The following is a 19519-nucleotide window of genomic DNA, read 5'->3' as shown; positions in this document are numbered from 1 at the left end:
CCATTTCGAGCCTTGGCCTCCTTTAACATGAGCCTCCACCGCCCTCTGTCCTCGGCCGTCGTCTTCCAATCTGCAACATGGAGTAGTCCTCTGGCATCTTTCCTGACATCGTCCTCCCATCTCAGCCTAGGTCTGCCCGCCTTTCGTTTGCCTCCCGGGTGTCCTGTTAGAACCTTTGGTACACGTGTGCTTGGCATTCGGTGCACATGTCCGGCCCATCTTAGTCTTTGGAGCCGTAAATGAGTAGAGAGTCTGGGAGCTTGGTAGATGTCATATAGCTCCTTATTGTGGCGGATTCTCCATGCCTCTCCCTCTCGCACCGCTCCTAAGATTCTTCGAAGTACCTTTCTTTCGAAGGTGTCCAGCCGTTCCGCAGACTTTGCTGTCAGTGTTCCCGCCTCACATCCATAGGCCAAGACCGTTCTAATAATTGTTTTATACAGGGTTATTTTGGTTTTCCTATGGACGTTTCGGGATTTGAACACTGGCAGCAACGCGAAGTAAGTGTTGTTAGCGGCTGTGATGCGCTTTCTTACTTCTACTGGCTCTTCGTTGTCCTGCGTTATGATGGAGCCCAGGTAGGCAAACTCTTCGACCACTTCAAAGTTATAGGAGTTTTTAAAATTCACTTTATCTTTTATTCTGCGGTGTGGGGTTCTGGTTTGCATCATGATTTTAGTTTTGTTCTCATTCAAAACAGTTATGTATCAATTATAATATGGAGATTACAAATTTGAGGAATATTTAAGTATAAAAAGTTCATGGGGGCAGTTTTACTATTTTGTAACATGCGTCAAATGATAGTTGCTGAACTGTCTGTAAGTGACGTTGAAGATGTCAATGGTCAATGCAGCATCGTTAAGCAGTTGATTGGAACATTCTGATATGCAGATCCTCGCTTTCGGAGCATAAAAAAGTGCATGGGATCTTCCACGAGTATACTTGTTAGGCCGATTATAATCTTTAAAAAAAGGTAACCAGAGAATATTTTTCAGCGGGCTTTTCAGGTGTAGAAAAATCGAACATTCCTGTTAATAACCAGGGTGGCTACAGGAATGTACAGTACATATTATTATATTATCTCATATGTAGGTAACGCATAAACCTATTTTGTTTCTCCGGATATCAACAAACACAATTTGTGCTTTTTGTTCCACTTTATCAATGTATTTGACAAATGACTAACATTATATTTTCTTTGTTTCCAGATTGATGCCAACAATGATGGCTATATTGACCTCAAGGAGCTGAAGGATGCTTTGGACAGCGTGGGATTCAAAATCCCAGGATGGAAGGTAATATTATTATTGGTAGCCATATTTTCCCCACGTTCTTGATACATATTGAGCGACCGAAACAAAATTTTCAGCCAAAACTGAAACCGAATTTCGACTTCGGTTCTAGTTTCAGCAGAAACCGAAACTCATTTAACTATGTAAACTATCCCGCAGCCAAGTGGGGCAGTAGGTAGTACCCAAAATTACTATCCTCTTTAGTATTAGCTTAATATATCAGTTTGGTATTTTATGTATTTCTGTGCAAATACATAAGTTACCATTAATAATTGACTGAATAATTGGGATTTCTATAGTAAGCCCATAAGACAGAAAATGCATAGGGTCGTCGGAAAACCCACTTGGTTACAGACGTTTTGTTTGGCATCTTGGCCTGTCAAGAGTTAAAAAAACACTGTATACCCTGATATTAGGCATTTTTAAATATGTCTATTTGAATTTCACTTTTATTTTCGGGAACGAATGAATGCAAATCTTGGAAGCGGAAATTAACTTACTCGAAACTCGTTTATTGGCTGAAACTTCGGTTGGCCACTAGATCTTGATGAGAGTCCATATGTTTGCTCCAAATGTTAATATTTGCAGTATACATTTATTAAATATAAATATTCGAGGATGTTGGAAGTTAAGTGTCTTCTTTTAACAATGTTTGCGTAGCCCTGTAAGCACTCAGGCCATAGGCCCACTGTGCATTTCAAGTAGCGAAAGTAACCACGGTACCAATATTTTCGTAGGCTCAAACAGTCGACTCAATTGATCGATGGCTCAATTGAACGGGAGCCGTGAGCCCAGAGCGTATAAGCAATGAGAATACTGCGTTTGCCCAATTCGGCTCCTTCGGTGTGGCTCTCCCGCTACGGTTCCTAAGGTATGCTCCTATACGGCACTATGAGTGATCGTACGACGCTTGGTACCCGGATAAGATGCTAGGTAGTTAGTAGTTGTAGGTACATATTGTTATGGCCAAGTCCAAATGTCGGACTCTAAATATCTCCCGATAAAAAAGAGTTATCATTCAATTGCTCCGTAGTACGGTTTACCGGGAGTCGTACAATACGGCTCATCAAAAAGAGCTAGCTCAATAGTGCGGCTCATTCATGAACGACTCATCGCTAATTTAAAGTCACCCTTCACCCCCAAATCGGTCCCTTCAATAAAGATCACCAGAGTTGGCATTAGGTGTTTGGCTATGTCGCCTAGTTCCACGACACAGTACTCGATTCCCCAGGTATCTGAGTCTCCTTCCCATCAGGACAGGACATTGGCAGCAAAGATGAATCACTCTTAACTATGTTAAACACAATTGAAGGCTTCGGGGAGAAAACCCATTTTTTCTACCCAAGGACTTCAATTTATTCCTACAATTATCGGACCTCTTCAACACAAATCCCATAAACAACAAACTCTCTCTCTCTCTCCCCAGTTTCTCTTTCACACATCACAGTCGTCTACGAGCACTAATATATAATGTGGTGTTGATTTGTTCTAGGTGCGCTGCATGATCGACGAGCAGTCCAGCCGCCGCAGCAACGGAGTGGCCAACGGCACGCCTGCCGGCAAACTGAGCCTGCCGCAGTTCGAGCAGCTATGCGCCGACTTGAAAGCCCAGGATGTGTCCTCCACCTTCAAACAGCAGGTGTCCAAGAAAGAGAACCTCGAACACCTCGGCGGCATGTCCGACGCCAGCAGTGAAGGTAAGACAAACTGCGCATGATCAGGTCGCACGTTAGCTTGACAATATTTGATAATCTACTACCATCATTAAAGCTGAAGATATTGCTTGTGCAATGATAATTAAGCCTTAACGATAGGTTGCCTGGCGTCCTGCCAGCAGGACATTGAGTACTTCCGAAAAGACGCAACTTATAGCTACGTTAAGGTTTAAATTTGCACGAAAATAATGATCTCATTCCCCCCTCCTATAACCTTCAGCCTCACAACATGCCCCAGTTGGACATGACATAGTCTCACTGGTTCCAGATGGTTAGGAGCAGCTGCGACTCTCAAATAAAAAAACTTACAACACATACTGCTGGATGGACCAGAAAGTATTTCCCTATAAATCACTTACTGCCAGCAGGACTCGCGGTAGTACTCTTCCAGCAGGCTGAACCTTTGGACAATCTATCATTAAGGAGGTGTTTGGTAAAGCCCTAATGATACCACTGTGACAGCTTATATACTGATCTTCCTCCACACTGATATAAAAGACTTACCCCTTGTCTTTAATGTTTCCAGGCACAATCCATTCGGTGAGGCAGGAGGAACAGATGGCTTTCTCTGGCTGGATCAACTCTAACCTCTCCCACGACCCTGACCTCAAACACCTCCTGCCAATAGACACGGAGGGTAGACAGCTCTACGAGAAGCTCAAGGATGGGCTTATTCTGTGGTAAGACATTCACTGACACATATTGGTTTAGTGAGACATTCACTGACACATATTGAGTTTGGTGAAACATTATAATTTTAAAGAAATTCAAAGCAGACCGGGTCACTGACATCGCAAATGTCATCTGAAGACATGTGAAGTTAACAACTAAATGCGAAATCCAAAAATGAACGTGTTTTTGAGGAAGCAAATACTTTAACCCGAGCAGTATACTGCCCTCTTTACCATATAGCTACACCAGCGCTGTAGCAGCGTATTAAAAAATCTTTATTAGTAAGACTGAATGAGTTTAGTGAGACATTTACGTTGTTGTGCATCGGACACATGGTTTTGCACTTTTCCTGCTAATGTTTTAACGAAAACAATTATAGTGCACAGTTCAGTTGTGAAAGAACCTTCTGTCTTTTGTATTTTCTTCCACCTGCAACATACATAATATGACTATTTTAAAGCCTAGTTCACTCTTTCCTTTCCTTAAACAGATCCTCCTCACAGAATGCCTCCAGGCGCAGAATTAAAATAAATATATTGATTTAGTATTTGTGTGTAATTTCAGCAAGGTGATCAACCACTCATGCCCCGACACCATCGACGAGAGGGCGGTCAACAAGAAGGGACTCACCCTATACACCAAGCACGAGAACCTTACCCTGGCACTGGTCTCCAGTCAGGCCATCGGCTGCAACATTGTCAATATTGATGCCCACGATCTCGCCAAAGGTATGCTCTTTATGTTAATTTTGTTGATATGTTTTGTAGTCTTCACAATCTCATTCTTTATCTTTCTCTCTATATGCTTCTTTGATTTAATTTATTACCTCATCCTCATTCTCTATCATCTTCTTTTACATTGTAATCAACTTTTCTTCAAGTATCTTTATGTTTGTCTTTTGCTTCGTCATCCTCTTCCGTATCATCTTCTTTGTGTTCTTTCACATTGTTTTCCTTTTCTCTACGATCTTCTTTATGTTCTTTTACTTCATCATCCTCTTCTCTATTGTATTCCTTTACTTCGTTATCCTCTTTATATCATATTCTTTGTGCTCTTTTGCTTCATCGTCCTCTTCTCTATCAAATTCCTTTACTTTGTTATCCTTTTTCTATCATCTTCTTTATGCTTTGCTTCATCGTCCTCTTTTTTATGTTATTTTTCTTTGTCATCCTCTTTTCTATCATCTTCTTTATGCCCATTTACTTCATCATCTCTTCCCTGTCATGTTGATTGTTTTTTTTTTCATCCCTCTCTTCTCCATTATCCTCTTATATCTTGTCATATACTACTCTATCATCTCCTCGTTTTATGATTTATATTATTTTTGTTTTGTGTTTCAGGAAAGCCCCATTTAGTCTTGGGTCTGGTCTGGCAGATCATTCGCATCGGCCTCTTCAACCAGATCACCCTGGAGCACTGTCCGGGACTCACCGCACTCCTACGTGACGATGTGAGTACTCTAACTCTGGAATAAATGTCATCATTGATATAATTTAGTGTTCAGGTCCAGTAATAAATTGATGCGTTCGCCCTTTTCTGCCCTGATATCAGCTAATCGATTATTTGTTTCCCATTCCAGGAGCGAATTGAGGACCTCATGCGTCTGTCTCCAGAGGCTATCCTGCTCCGGTGGGTCAACCACCATTTGGAGGCTGCTGGCGTTAGCCGCCGCTGCAACAACTTCCAGTCCGACATCATGGACTCAGAGATCTACAGCTACCTGCTGCGTCAGATCGCGCCCAAAGAGGCCGAAGTCAACGTGGATGCTCTCAGGGTGAGTCAACCGCTGCTACTAGGTCAACAAACCAACCACCACCAACCTTTAGTCCGACATAATGGACTCTGAGATCTGGCCTGGTGCGCCAAATCGTGTGTTTGGAGGTCGTTGCTTCCTTGGTATGACAATTGGAGCATTCATGAAACTTTGGTCATACGTTCATCTTGGAAGTATAAATGAAGATCTGCGGAGTCTGCCCAAAATAAAGTTGGGAAAAAACCATCTCGAGTTTGGGGGGGATTTTATTGAAAAATACGTGTTTACAAACTAGGTCAAGTGAGGTATCATTTACAATGTTTTCATTCGTGCTGAATCTAATGAGACCACTCCCAAGTCGATAGTATCAATATTTGGTGGGATAAAACAGGTTTTTAGTAAAGAAACATGAAAATAATAAGGGTAAATAATATAACTTTATTTTGGGCAGTCTCTGCAGATCTTCATTTCTACTACCAAAACAAATGTTTGAACAAATTTTTACGAATGCCTGAATTTTGTGCAATTTGGTACTATTTTTACCTGTACTAGTTAATATCTGCGATACACTAGTTATAAGGGGACAGATATTAGTATGATGTAAATAAAAAAATATATTTTATTTTTGGAATAACTAATGAGTGAAACCTCAAATTGTAATTTTTAATTAATGATATTAATTTTGGCGATTTTTAAATGCAAATTTGAAATAGAAAAATCATAAAAAGATACAGTCGCATCTACAACTGAAGACCCCAAGGCAAGAAGTTGTTAACTTACATTTTCGTAAAAAATGAGTTAGAATGCTCTCTAAACTAATTCGCATACGCTCTTTCCAATGAACACCATGCCAGAGCTTAAAAACGTCAAGAACATGCTTAAATCAATGTGATGAACATGTTAACTACGTGTTTCTGTGACATTAAGTTGATAAAATCAGGGCAAGAACTTGTTAACTACTAAGTTAGCAAGTTCTTGCCGTAATTCTGTAATTAACAACTTCTTCCCATCTACATTGGTTTAGATTTCTATGGTTAACATGTTATTCACTCACTTTAACGTTTACTTTGGTGGTTTTAAAAAGTTTTGCAGTGGGTGTTTTTTTATTTAAAAATCATCGAAAATGAGTTCCAGAGGTGAAAAAATGGTGAAGATGTGTCAAAAGATGATCAGGGAATCAGGTAAGCTGTATAAAACATTATTGTTCATCTTAATTTATCCTTAAAGTAGTTTTAAAATGGGTGAATCATTTTTGTTTTGGTGTTTTTCTGTCTAAAAGTCAACAATTTTTTTATTGTAATGCTTATTAATTTGTTTCAGGAAGTGTTCAAGAGTCCACTAATTTAGTACAACCTGAGAAGCATTTAGAAATACCCCAAAATAATGTAATTTTAATGGATGGTAAATGCAAAAAAAATGTTTTACTCTGTGACTCTGAATATTCTTTTATGTTTTCTTATGTTTTAAATTCCTTCATTAATGCTTTACAATATTTCGTTTCAGAAAGTGTTCAAGACTCTTTGACTGATGTTGAGTTTGGGATATTATTAGGAATATCTCAATATGATGTCATGTTAATGGTAGGTAAACTTAAACATACTTTATTGTGACACTAAATTCTTTTGAACATTGAACTAAAAATGATTATTTTATTGTACTTTGTATTTTCAGAAGATAATCAGAGTAGTCTAGAGTATATCGCTACTACCACTGGTACAGGAGATATAATTTTGGAATACGTACAACAAGATGAGATACTCAATACTTTAAATCAAACTGGTGAGTTTGATTTAAAGTATTGAGTAAATTGTACCTCGCATCCGATTTGTCAATCCCAAAACTGTATGAGCTCTATAATATGTTTTGTGGAGAAAAAGAGTATGCCCCTCTTTCGTTGAATCGTTACACTAGAATCTTTACAGAGGATTTCAACTTGTCGTTTGGTGTGCCTAAGATAGACACTTGTGGGACTTGCGTTAGCAAAAAATCTGACCAAATTCATGTAAATATGTACAAAGCTGCATTTGAAATGCAAAAACATGATAAGAAAAAGGCATCTGAATGTGATGAAACTTGTTTCATCACATTTGATTTGGAAAAGACGCTACCTCTCCCAAAGATATCCACAAAGTGGCTTTCTATTTAAGAAAACTGTGGCTCTATAATTTGGGATTACATTGTGTGACAAAGGAGTTAAATAGGTCATATTTCCATGTTTGGAGTGAAAACGAAGGGGGCAGAGGGAGCGAGGAAATTGCCAGTTGTTTAATGGCCTTTGTCAACACCATGCAACTTCAGAGCAACAAGTCTCACCTTATTGCGAGGAGTGACTCTTGTGCCGGTCAAAATATAATTTATTATGTTTTGGAAATATTTAATTCTAGCAAAAAAATTCAAAATAATTGACCATAAATTTCCTGAGGTTGGTCACTCATATATGGACTCTGATAGAGATTTTGCATTGGTAGAAAAAAAATTAATAGATGCCAGTCCATTCAATCAGTGGACCAATATGTAAATTTAATGATGTCGGCTAACACAAAAAATATACCCATCGTGACAATGATGGCTGATAAGTTTGTTAATATTAAAGAAATAGGGCAGCAATTGAACTTTATACACAATACAAAAAACACTATCGGAAAAAAGGTTAACTTTCAAAAAGGAATTCGCTGGATAAGAGTGGAGGAATTCGGGATTTATAAATATCGCGAATCACTCTCCGAAGAAGAGCCTTGGAAAGAAGTGGATCTTAAAAAAAGGTGTGAAACATTATCTTCCCCGCCAATGCTGTCATCAAAAGTGAGAGATAACAAAGAAATCGATGCGGCCAAATGGAATGATATCCAAAAATTGTTACCATACCTGGATGAGGTTTTTCGTGGATTTATAGACTTAAGTCTCAAAAAAAAATTGACACATGCTCTGCCACCTTTTCTTTTCAATAATAATTATTATTTAGTTACTTTATATAAAAAAAATGTTTAATTTGTTTGATTAAATAAAACAACAAGAATTTAACATGTTCTTGCCTTTCAATTCTGTATCTTCCTCACCTATCCCTGAAGATGGCATGAACATGTTAACTACATTTTTTTGTAGAAAACATGTTTATTTTAACTTTTAGACTGCAAAACTACTTAATATTACTAGATGTAATGTAAATTTGGTTTGTTTACTACACCATGAAGGATCAGTACATTGTATATGACATTCAAATAAAAAATTATAAGGCAAAACGCAAAAGTCTAAATATCTCAGAATGCCTTCAATGTAAGTTAACAACTTCTTGCCTTGGGGTCTTCAACTAACCTAGGACCTTCGCCTAGCCGGGGCGCCGCTTTACCAACTGAGCTAATGTGACACTATCTCCTTAGGTCATATTTAACTGTATCATACTTCCAATAAGAACTACAAACATTATATTAATTTTCTCAATGCACATTTTTATCGGCTGCTATCTTTATGTATGAACACAAGATTCAACTCAAACTAAATACGCTATTACCATCAATAATTAAAAAAATATATATATACTTAGTAAAATATTTCTATAATATGTCTCTTCGCTAAAAACTGTCTTATCTCATCAAATATCGATACTACCAGTTTAGAAGTGGTGTCATTTGATTTAGCACGAATGAAAACAAAGTAAACAATTCTCACTCGACCTAGTTTGTAAATGTTTTTTTTGGCTGGACTCTGCAGATCTTCATTTACTCTGCCAAGATGAATATATGACCAAAGTTTAATGAATGCACAAATGTCATCAAAGCCTATGTTACAAGTAATCTATATACATTGATTATAATAAACCGTGTGTTTCAGGAGCCAAACATGGTGGCGCGCGCCGAGACCATGCTGCAGCAGGCCAACAAGCTGAAGTGCCGCTCCTTCGTGACCCCTCACGACGTGGTGCACGGCGTTTACAAGCTCAATCTGGCGTTTGTGGCCAACCTCTTCAACCAGCACCCCGCCCTGGAGCGCTCCTCAGATGACCTGAACTTCGATCAGATCGAGGAGACCAGAGAGGAGAAAAGTGAGTACTTCTTCAAATTCCTACAAAAAAAATTTATTTATAAATTAATCACGTTTTATATTATGTGTGGGAATTCCATAGACAACCAAATTAATAGACTTTCCTTAACTAGAAATCTAGGTATCATTTTGGCGACCTGGAGGCAAAGCACGTGACCATATTTTTGGCACCAGAAGGGTTTGAGAATGCTTTGAATAAACTACGACATCAGTCGCGCATTGACCACCAGAGAGCGCACATTGAAATAACTAGTCCCTTGGCAGAAAAGAAATGTTCGTTGTGGGACTTTTCTGCGCAGGATCTGAATATTAGTTTTTATAACGCACCGCTTGGCGTAGCTTGGCAACGCTATAAATGAGTGAGGTGGGTAAATTATGACATTTGTAAACTGAATAGTTTAACAAAATGTACAATTTTGGAAACGAGCCCGAACGTTTGTTTACCCGATTTGGGATTTGTATTTAAGTTTTTTTACGCATCCAGCAATTTGAGCGGCATTGTAAAATGGACCAGAAATTCGTAAGTAGACTTTAGTTTCGATTACTGAATAGTGATATTGCCTGTAAACTGTCAGTGACATATCACAGAAAGCGAGACGGTAACGTATCCTCCCACTCACCGCGCACTTGGTTTGTTCCCCTTTCCCTGATAGGCTGATATACCAATTTGAATGTCTATGATTTAATTCCAAATTCGGTTTTTGAGGCTCTGTGAATTTTAAATTAACGGGGTTCTAATAGAGATAAATGTATTAATATTGTGTTGTCTTCTTCTTCCAGCCTACCGCAACTGGATGAACTCGATGGGAGTGAGCCCGCATGTCAACTGGCTCTACTCCGACCTCACCGATGGACTGGTCATCTTCCAGCTGTATGACATCATCAAGCCAGGCGTGGTCAACTGGAAAAAGGTAACAAATATTTTCCAATAAGAGTTGTTATTTTGATACTCAATCGTAAAAGATCAATGGTTTTGTTGCTTGTGTGGCACGTAGCGCCGTCTTGTTGAAAGTAAACGTTGTCCAGATCAATACCATCCAATTCCGACCATAAAAAATCATTAATCATCTCTCAATAGCGCAATCCATTCACCGTAACTGTTGCTCCAGCCTCATTTTCGAAAAAGTAAGGTCCAATGAAGCCACCGAGGTGGAAATGGGCCTCATCACTCAAGATGATTTGCATTTGATTCACTCAAGTGAATTTTAATAATTTCAATGCGTTGTTGAAGCGTGTATCGTTCCATTTTTATTAATGGCGTAGTTTCTAATTGTCAAATGTCAAAAAATGACAGCTTCAAAAGTAACATCTACCGAAATAGCGGGCTATTCAAAATAACACCTCTTATCGGAAAACCCTGTACTATAAATTCTGAGACCTACTAGCAATATAACCATCTATGCTACGTAACGTAGTTCAAACTATCACCGACTTCTTTCTGCATAAGGGAGATAGGGCATGGAAGTGTGCTGACTGTTCCCGATGCAATTAAAGTTATGTGTTTCGTTGTAGGTAGAAACAAATGCATGGCGCCGCTGTGTGTAGATCCCAACAGCAGTAGTATGGGTTGTACACGCATTGTGCACGCAAATTCATACTGATAATGGCTAACGGCCCATCTCAGTTTCTATTATCTCTACATGTCCAAACCATCTTAACTAGTAGTTCTGTGAACAGTAGACTGGGTGGTTTTAGAACGGCAGATCTTTTGAAATGGCTCCCGGCTTCAAAAAATTATTTTAACCCTTTCACACCCTCATTATTGTTTACACATATATAAAATATTTAATGCTTGATAATCAGAAAATTATTTGAAAATTTTTAGTATTTAATTTTTTTTTTTTTTTAGAAATTATTCTATGTTAATTTGGATTAACATTGGGCATCAGAGGGTATTTTTTAAATAGTAAGGTAAAATAAACATAGCAAAAAAGGATACAAATAACTGTTTTGTGTCAAAAATGCACATTTACAATGTAGTGATAATCTCCAAGGTACAAACAAATAACATTTTAACTAAAATTTATTCAGAAATAAAGAAATAATCTAGGATAATAAACCTTCAAAATTCGCCATACTAGTCGAAAACATGTCCGTCACTACCAGTGTTAATTTGAATGAACATTGAAATTCATTTACAATATTCTGGCAAATGACTGTGAACAGTGAATTGAACTGATGTTATTATTATAGAACACATCTTAATGCTTTAAAATATTTGTAATTCGGGTAGAAAATACTGATATCTCACCTTAAATGAAGTAATCAATGACGGCAGAAATTCGATGAAACACACAATCAGCGGATGTCAAAATATCTATCGTTGTTGTGGCGGGAATAAGGATTTCAACGGAGCGGAAAAAATGGTCGCCACAGAAAAGATTACAAGCTATAAGAAAACAAAAACATGGCTTTTCTAAATCGCTACCGTTACAGTAAAAAAAATCACAAAGTTCATGTTAATTTGAATTAACACTGGGGCTGAAAGGGTTAACCCTTTTGGTTGCCGAAAAAATGGAAAAGTTATAAGTTTTTTGGGTTCGCCGTGTGATATAGATTTACCAGTTTCCCCGCTTATACTATGAGCTTTTGGACACTGTGTATATTTTATTGTGTTTTTATAAAATACAATTTTAAAACTTATTGCTTTTTTTTTCTAACTCTATGTAAAAATTATAAAAAAATAACATAAAGCCCATTGGGGCGTTGACAATTAATATGTAAATTAATGTAATGGTACCAACTGTTGTCCAGGTGCACGCGAAATTCTCCAACCTGCGCAAGTTCATGGAGCGCCTGGAGAATTGCAACTACGCCGTCCAGCTGGGCAAGGAGAGCAAGTTCTCGCTCGTGGGCATTGCCGGCGCGGATATCAACGAGGGCAACGCCACCCTCACGCTGGCGCTCATCTGGCAACTTATGCGCGCCTACACACTCTCTGTGCTGACCAGGCTCGCCAACACGGACAACCCCATCATCGACCGAGAGATCGTGCAGTGGGTTAACACCAAGCTGCTGAGCGCTGGGAAGCAGAGCAAGATCAAGGGCTTTATGGTGGGTTCATTTTTATAACTGGCAATTTTTTTAACATTGACAAATTTCTTGACACTGGCAACATTCCTGCCACTGACAAAATCTTTGTTAAATATAATACGGGAAGATCAATAGATGAAATTCTTCATCTGGTGGGTTGAATTTTGATGTTGAAAATTATCTTGCTACTGTCAATATTCTTGCCACTAATAAAATGAGAAGCATTCTAATATCAAGGGTTTCATTTTGGGTTGAATTTTGTATTTAGCACTTTTTTTTATTCTGTCAACAATCTTGCCTCCTCTGCAATTAAAGTAATTTACATAACCATTAACAAAAAATATATTGTTATGTTGACAATAAATTAATGTTGCCACTGACAATTTTCATGTTACTGACAATGTTCTTGTCACTACTTGGTAAAAAAAATCTGAATGATTTTTACAATTTATTTTGCATTGGGTATTATTTTTTTTAGATACACAATAAGTGATACAAATCAACTGCTATTGTTAATTTTATAACTGTTAACAAATCTGTGAAGAATATTCCTTGAAACCTTTTAATTAGACTCTTAAAATATTCATATATTAATACACCTAATGTAGATAGCGATAAGGTTTAAATTCCCGCTTTACACCAGCTGCCTGTTTTGATTTATGCAAGAAAAAACCTAAAGAACTTAATTCGCCTGATACTTTATTTTTATCAAAAAGAAAAAATTTGTCTATTTAAAAGACAAATATGTGTTCTACTTGCAGTATTTAATTAAAGCATCTGAAATTTTAAGGACGGGTTGTTTCGGAGAATTTGAACAATTCATCAAATTTCAACGTTCATTTTCAGGTTCTGTGAAAGACTTTTTCAAGTTCTGTTATTATATCATTGTAGGCTAGTTGCTTGACAAAACTGAAATAAAAACAGAACTTGAAAAAATCTTTCACAGAACTTGAAAATGAACGTTGAAATTTGATGAATTGTTCAAATTCTCCGAAACAACCCGTCCTTAGTGTTATAAGTGTTCAAATTTTCAAATCAAAAATAGATGATTTTGCTTTTTTTTTCGCCAACCTCTTCACTCTGCTAAATGAAGTAAAAACTAAATGACTAAAACCTATTTTTTTATTTTTTTCTAGGATGAATCCATCGCAGAAGGCGTTGTGGTTTTGGACCTGATCGATGCCATCAAGCCTGGATCCATCAACTATGAACTGGTGCAGAACGGAAAGACACCTGAGGTATGTAGAATATTATAATACTAGCTCAAATCCAGACTGAATTCTTGACAAATCAGTTCCAATTATTATAATTTAATGTCATCAATATATATTATGTATAATGTGCGTGCTGCTAAAACTCAGAAACGAGTCCCGGTAAGATCAAGGGAGTTATATGGTGTGGTAGCCCTCTATCCCCCATCAATGAAGAAGGTTCCCGTTTTTACCTTTAGGGCATGCTTTTGCTTTTAGATATGTGGCGTCGAGAAAAATCTAGATTAACTAATTAATAATAAACCGCTCGACCTACTTAGTACCTACTCCCGAATTATGTACCTCAGTCGAAATCGCATCGTAAACAGAGCAACCTACGTACTTCAAGCACCTACTTGTCTATCGACGACAATAACATCGCAAGTCCGTCTTTCACATTACGAGAACTCGACAGAAGGTTCGAGGCTACCGCCTATGCATAATTGCCGCGCTGTCGAAGGTTCCTGAAACATACAGTCTGTGCGAGTGCCTAGGATTTAGTTGCCATCCATCTACCTACTGCTGCCGTCGGCCGTATAGTATAAATATGCCCGACGCAGCGAGTCAGTCAGTCAGTCATCTATCAGCCGTCAGTTAAATCAACGAGTGATCACCCGTGCTCTTCTTACTAGCGCGAAGGACAACGTACCCGGCTTCGCCCGTACCACCATGGACTCCATCGGGACATCATCATAGCGCCTTGTCCAGATCGCCGTTCCTGGCAAGCGCTACTCGGATTACAAGCGCCCTGGTTCCAGTGTCTCTGACCAGCGCTTCTTCCACGCCATCATGACCACCACGAGGACACGCAGTATCCTCACTGGTCTACGCCGCTCCCGTTCAACTGCCTTCAAGGTCCGCCGCACCTTCGGCCTCCGTCAGCACTGGAGTATTGATTCTCCAGATCGCCAGTGCCTGACAGTCATCGAGTCCCGGTCACCAGCGCCCGGCGTCGACTCACTGACCCGCGCTTGACCAGCACATCACCGCAGCAACCGGATATTCTACATCTGTCCTACATCATCTTCTCGTCACGGCAACTGACTCACCAATAAACATAGTGAACTTCACCACACGCCTTTTTATTTTGTGCCTCACCATTGATCCCCAAAGATATAAGGGCTGGAAGTTTTGCCCACCTGGGAGCACCTTAACCTATTGAATAATACAACTTATTATTATCCTAAAATAAACATTCAGAAAAGAAATCTGAAGTTTAATATTTCTTTTTTTTTTTGTTCATAATTTAATATCTAATCATTTTTCTGTTTCAGGATAACCTCGCTAACGCAAAATACGCCATCTCCATGGCGCGCAGATGCGGTGCCCGCGTCTACGCCCTGCCCGAAGATATCACCGAGCGGAAACCAAAGATGGTAATGACCCTGTTTGCCTGCCTCATGGCGCTGGATTACATCCCGGCCGTGGAACCCGCCGTCGCCAAGTAAAGACAACACCCATAATGGAGCCATGACTCCAATTTGCAATTTCAATTTTACATTTATGGATTCAATACGAATAGTGAATACATACATCATTGTTGGTACTATTGGAGAGTCTTTTGGAGTTTTCCAGGAAACACCTTAAATTCGGCTGGTCTCCTGCTGTTTCCCTCCAGTTTCCTTTCAATTTTCCCAAAGTTTCCAATAAATTTCCATCCTGCTTCTCTTTGATTTCCCTACAGTTTCCCTTTATTTTCCCTTCAGTTTCCCTTCAATTACCCTTCAGTTTCCCTTCAATTACCCTTCAGTTTCCCTTCAGTTTCCCTTCAATCACCCTTCAGTTTCCCTTCAATTTCCCTTCAATTTCCCTTCAGTTTCCCTTCAATTTCCCTTCAGTTTCCCTTCAATTGACCTTCACACTGTCAAGTTACCAATAACCCTTACAACACTAATTCCAATTCAGTGAATCATATTATTGATGCTACTAAGACCGTCTACTGCTATTCCATACATGTTAACTAAGACCATCTTCCCATTGTACTATCACCCATATTTTCACCTTTGACAGTGGCCAAGTCCCTTTAATAAACTTCCCCAGGGTTGTCATTGGGTGTTATTTCTCTGTCTCCTGGTTCCACAACATGGTATTATTCAACTCTCTAGATATCCAAGCATTCTTCTCATCAATGCGGGACATTGCCACCACAGATAAATTGTTTTTTTTTTATTTATAGAATGTGTAAAAAGAAATTGCAAATTGGTGACTTGACTATGTTAGTTTTTAACGTTTTTACCATTTGTGTAAATTGTTTTTACATTGAATGATGTCAATGTAACCCCGCTCTACCATTTTACGTAGTAATATCTTACAAGTTATTGTTGTAAGTCAATCGAAACATGATGAATAAGAGTGTATAAGTTAAATAACGGTGTGGTTATTAAAATCTAAACCTAATATAATTTTAGTGTACAATATGTCAGTATTTTCTACATAATTAAATAAAAAAGTAATATGTACCCATTAATCTAAAAGCTGGGAAAATTTGCAATCGATTTTAATGCATTTATTATAATTATTAATTTACGTAAACTACATTCCTCAAAAAAAAAAACAAAAAACTTCAGAAAAATTAAAACATACCTTTTTTTATTACATATTTTGCGTAATTTTTACTGTCGATTGTATTTTTTTTTTACATTTTTCGTAATTCGAATTGAAGATTGCAATGTCATACCAGTATTGGTTTTTTTTTTTTAAATTGTCGCTGATTCAAGTTTGTGACAGCTGTCACTTTTAACCCTTCGAACGCCACCGTCCCATATTTGGATCACTCAATTTTTTCGACCACCGTCGGTGAAAGGGTTAAGTTCTTTTCTACCGACAATTTGTACTTTATGAAGCAATTAATAACCGTATGCAACGTATATAACATTACGAATACGAAATAATCGTCTAAACATTTAATTTTAAGAAGAAAGTTACGCCTTCCCAGTCCTCCATACTAAACTAAATACTAATTACTAAATACTTACCGAGAATTGTATATTCTAGATATAAGTATACCAGATGTGAATTCAGTGTGATTTTTTTTACATAATATATTATTGTATTGAAAACATTATTATTATAACCTTAAAAATATTATTTACGACTTTCAATTCAAAATAAACTGAATAACTTATTTTGAAAGCACAGATTCAAAACTTCAACTAAAAGCATGCGTTGAGTTAAAAAATCTTTGTCTATTATCCTAACAATAATATTTTTTATAATTCTTATTTCAAACAATTAAAAATGTATTTTTTACATTGGATTAAGGCATAGAATAAAGAAGAAAACCATACGAATTTGAACAGAATGACTTAGTACCCTTTGGTTCTAGACCGTTTAGCATGCGGTCTGTCTCTCTTACACTTGCCTGAAATTGTATATCACCATCCCATTTGAATTTCATAATCATGGTGAATCGCAGTTTTGTATGGAAATTAAGGCCTAAATTGGACTTACATTTGCATCACGAAACTCGCTCACAAATCACTTCTTATGTTATTCTTTATTCTATGAGTTCAGACATCAGTTTGTATGTAATAAAATGTGAAATAACCTGCAGACCGAGCTTTTGAATTGCCGCTTTTATTATATAAGCAATACGATTAACGCCTCGGTTAAACTCATAACGATTTCAGAAAAAAATTGAAAATGTCATTGACGTAATATTACTATGTATTTAAAAAATTTTCGTACTGATTAAATAACGGCAATAAATTATATCTATGCTTTCATTAAAATACCTCAAAAATGTTGTAGTATCATACTTAGGTTACTGCCGAGTGAAAAAAATGTTGTATCATTGATATTTTTGTTTCTAAATTGGTTAGTGCAAGATTAGCTGAAGATAAAATCTGTTGAATATTGGAGTATTTTTGTCGATATTGTGATTGCTACACAAAAAATTATAAAATGTACTTTTCGGACTCAAACGTTAGCGGCAAACGATTATTGTACAATTTGTCATCATTAGGTCAAAGAAAATCGATCAGCTGATGTGATATGTATAATGCATTGGCTGAGCTTCTATTAAACCAATTTTAATAATGTCTTTGATCACTTTAAACTCTTGTCTTGCAACAACCAATAATTATTAATTTTGTAATTGTTTCGATTTAAAAATTAGATAGGAAATTGATCACTGATTAAAAGTGACTCATTTTGTTTGAAAATCATTAGATTAAGTATTTGCGAATTGAAATTAATGATTAAAAAAAATTTGCTCGTCGTCCGACTTGCTCGGTATCGGTTCCGAATTGACAAAAACCGGAGACCCTGCCCAGAAAAGTCCCGCAATGGTTGCGCTGCAAACCGTGGTGAGCTTTACTGTTCTGCGCAGAGTTTTCGGTTTTAACCGTACCGTTAACGAGCCAGGGGACGAAGGGCTAAGAAAAATTATTGCAAAGGTACTAAATTGTCTATAACAGTCATTTGAATATAGAATTCCATAGATTTTTGTCTTTGGAAAGATGGAAATGTAACTTTTAAGCATTTTCTGGTCGGCGTGAAAATTTTTGCAAATACTAAATTCATTTTAACACAGCGTAGTTTTTAGAAAATTTTTGAAAAAAAATGATAATTATAAGGGTGTTGTTAACATAAGTTGTCAGTGATTTTGTAATTTTTAAAATTTTTACATTTGTACTTTGAATAAGGAAATGTTACACTGTAATTTTAAAGTTGCGTCACGATTTGCTTTAAAAAATCTGTACCCTGACAAAGTGCTGAATAATGGATTCGTCATAAAAATCTGTAAACTGACAAAGTGTTGAATAACGGATTCGTTATTAAAAAAAATTGCACAGTTTAGTGATGCATCTTAGAAATATGAGTGGTATGTATTTTGTATGCAATGCACGTATGTATTAAATTATTTAAAAAATACGTTATTATTGCCTTCTGTTGAGTTATCGGCCAACTACGATATTTAAAATTCAGCCACAGGAATTCAACCCATTCGCTTTAATTAACTTAAAACTACAAAAAGCCTCAGTAAAATAAAATATAAAATAATACAATTTAAAAACTAAATAATTAATTACACAGTAGCTGCCATCTTGAATTTAGATTTCAAATTTGGAATTTTTGCAACCATAGATACTAAAAATGATACATAATAATTATTATTAATGCACTTTCTGAGAAATTTTGATTGAAATCTTTGTTCATTTTTTATTGTTACTTTGACAATATATACATAGATGGCATTTTGTCAACTTGGCATGCTTTTTCAGAATTGTGCCAATAACAAGTGCTTTTTTATTAAACTTATGTTATATTTTAAGCTTTTTAAATGTTTATTGCATTATTTTTTATTTTTAGTTTATGTTCGGTACTTATAAGTCGCAGAGAGAAATATTTTTGTTTTTTTATACCTTTCGAAAAAAACCTTATAGTATAATCTATTTATTTGAATATTTCATAAAGATTTTGACCACTTACTATTATTTTAGTGAAATAATTTTATTAAAAAATAAAATATATAATATTAATTAACCTCTTTTTGTAATCAATTTTACATTATTATTTTAGGCTATATTAAAAAAAAAAAAACTTGTTTTTTTTTAAATGAAATATTTATTTAATTTTAAGTCATGTACTTATATATTTTTAAGAGTTTTATTATATTATCTTTCTATTTTTTAATATTTTAAATATATAATTCATTAAATTACTTTTGACTGTCACAAAATTTAGTTTCACTCTAAACTATTGGATCAATTCAACGTTTATATGATTTAAACAAACAAAAATAACGATTTTTTTCAGTTATTT

At 36.5% G+C, this 19519-nt stretch overlaps 1 protein-coding gene across 1 annotated transcript in view; it reads left to right on the top strand.

Moving 5' to 3' along the window:
* Fim (plastin-2 fimbrin) overlaps window positions 1–18948 on the top strand; it is a 121896-nt gene extending 102948 nt beyond the window's left edge. Inside the window, exons 2-12 of the mRNA XM_089649363.1 lie at window positions 1209–1295; window positions 2785–2989; window positions 3534–3687; window positions 4244–4407; window positions 5020–5129; window positions 5259–5453; window positions 9261–9471; window positions 10251–10381; window positions 12225–12524; window positions 13640–13741; window positions 15028–18948. Coding sequence (XP_089505489.1) covers window positions 1209–1295; window positions 2785–2989; window positions 3534–3687; window positions 4244–4407; window positions 5020–5129; window positions 5259–5453; window positions 9261–9471; window positions 10251–10381; window positions 12225–12524; window positions 13640–13741; window positions 15028–15201 — 1833 coding nt within the window. The 3' untranslated portion in view covers window positions 15202–18948. The remainder of the gene's footprint in view (window positions 1–1208; window positions 1296–2784; window positions 2990–3533; window positions 3688–4243; window positions 4408–5019; window positions 5130–5258; window positions 5454–9260; window positions 9472–10250; window positions 10382–12224; window positions 12525–13639; window positions 13742–15027) is intronic.
* The last annotated feature ends 571 nt before the right edge of the window (window positions 18949–19519 follow it).

The sequence above is a fragment of the Hesperophylax consimilis genome, chromosome 29 (genome assembly GCF_061612785.1).
Source record: "Hesperophylax consimilis isolate HC1 chromosome 29, BYU_Hcon_1.0, whole genome shotgun sequence".
In the NCBI taxonomy this organism is placed as follows: domain Eukaryota; kingdom Metazoa; phylum Arthropoda; class Insecta; order Trichoptera; family Limnephilidae; genus Hesperophylax; species Hesperophylax consimilis.
The sequence above is the reverse complement of the archived record's forward strand: the minus strand, read 5'-3'. Positions and strand labels throughout refer to the sequence as shown.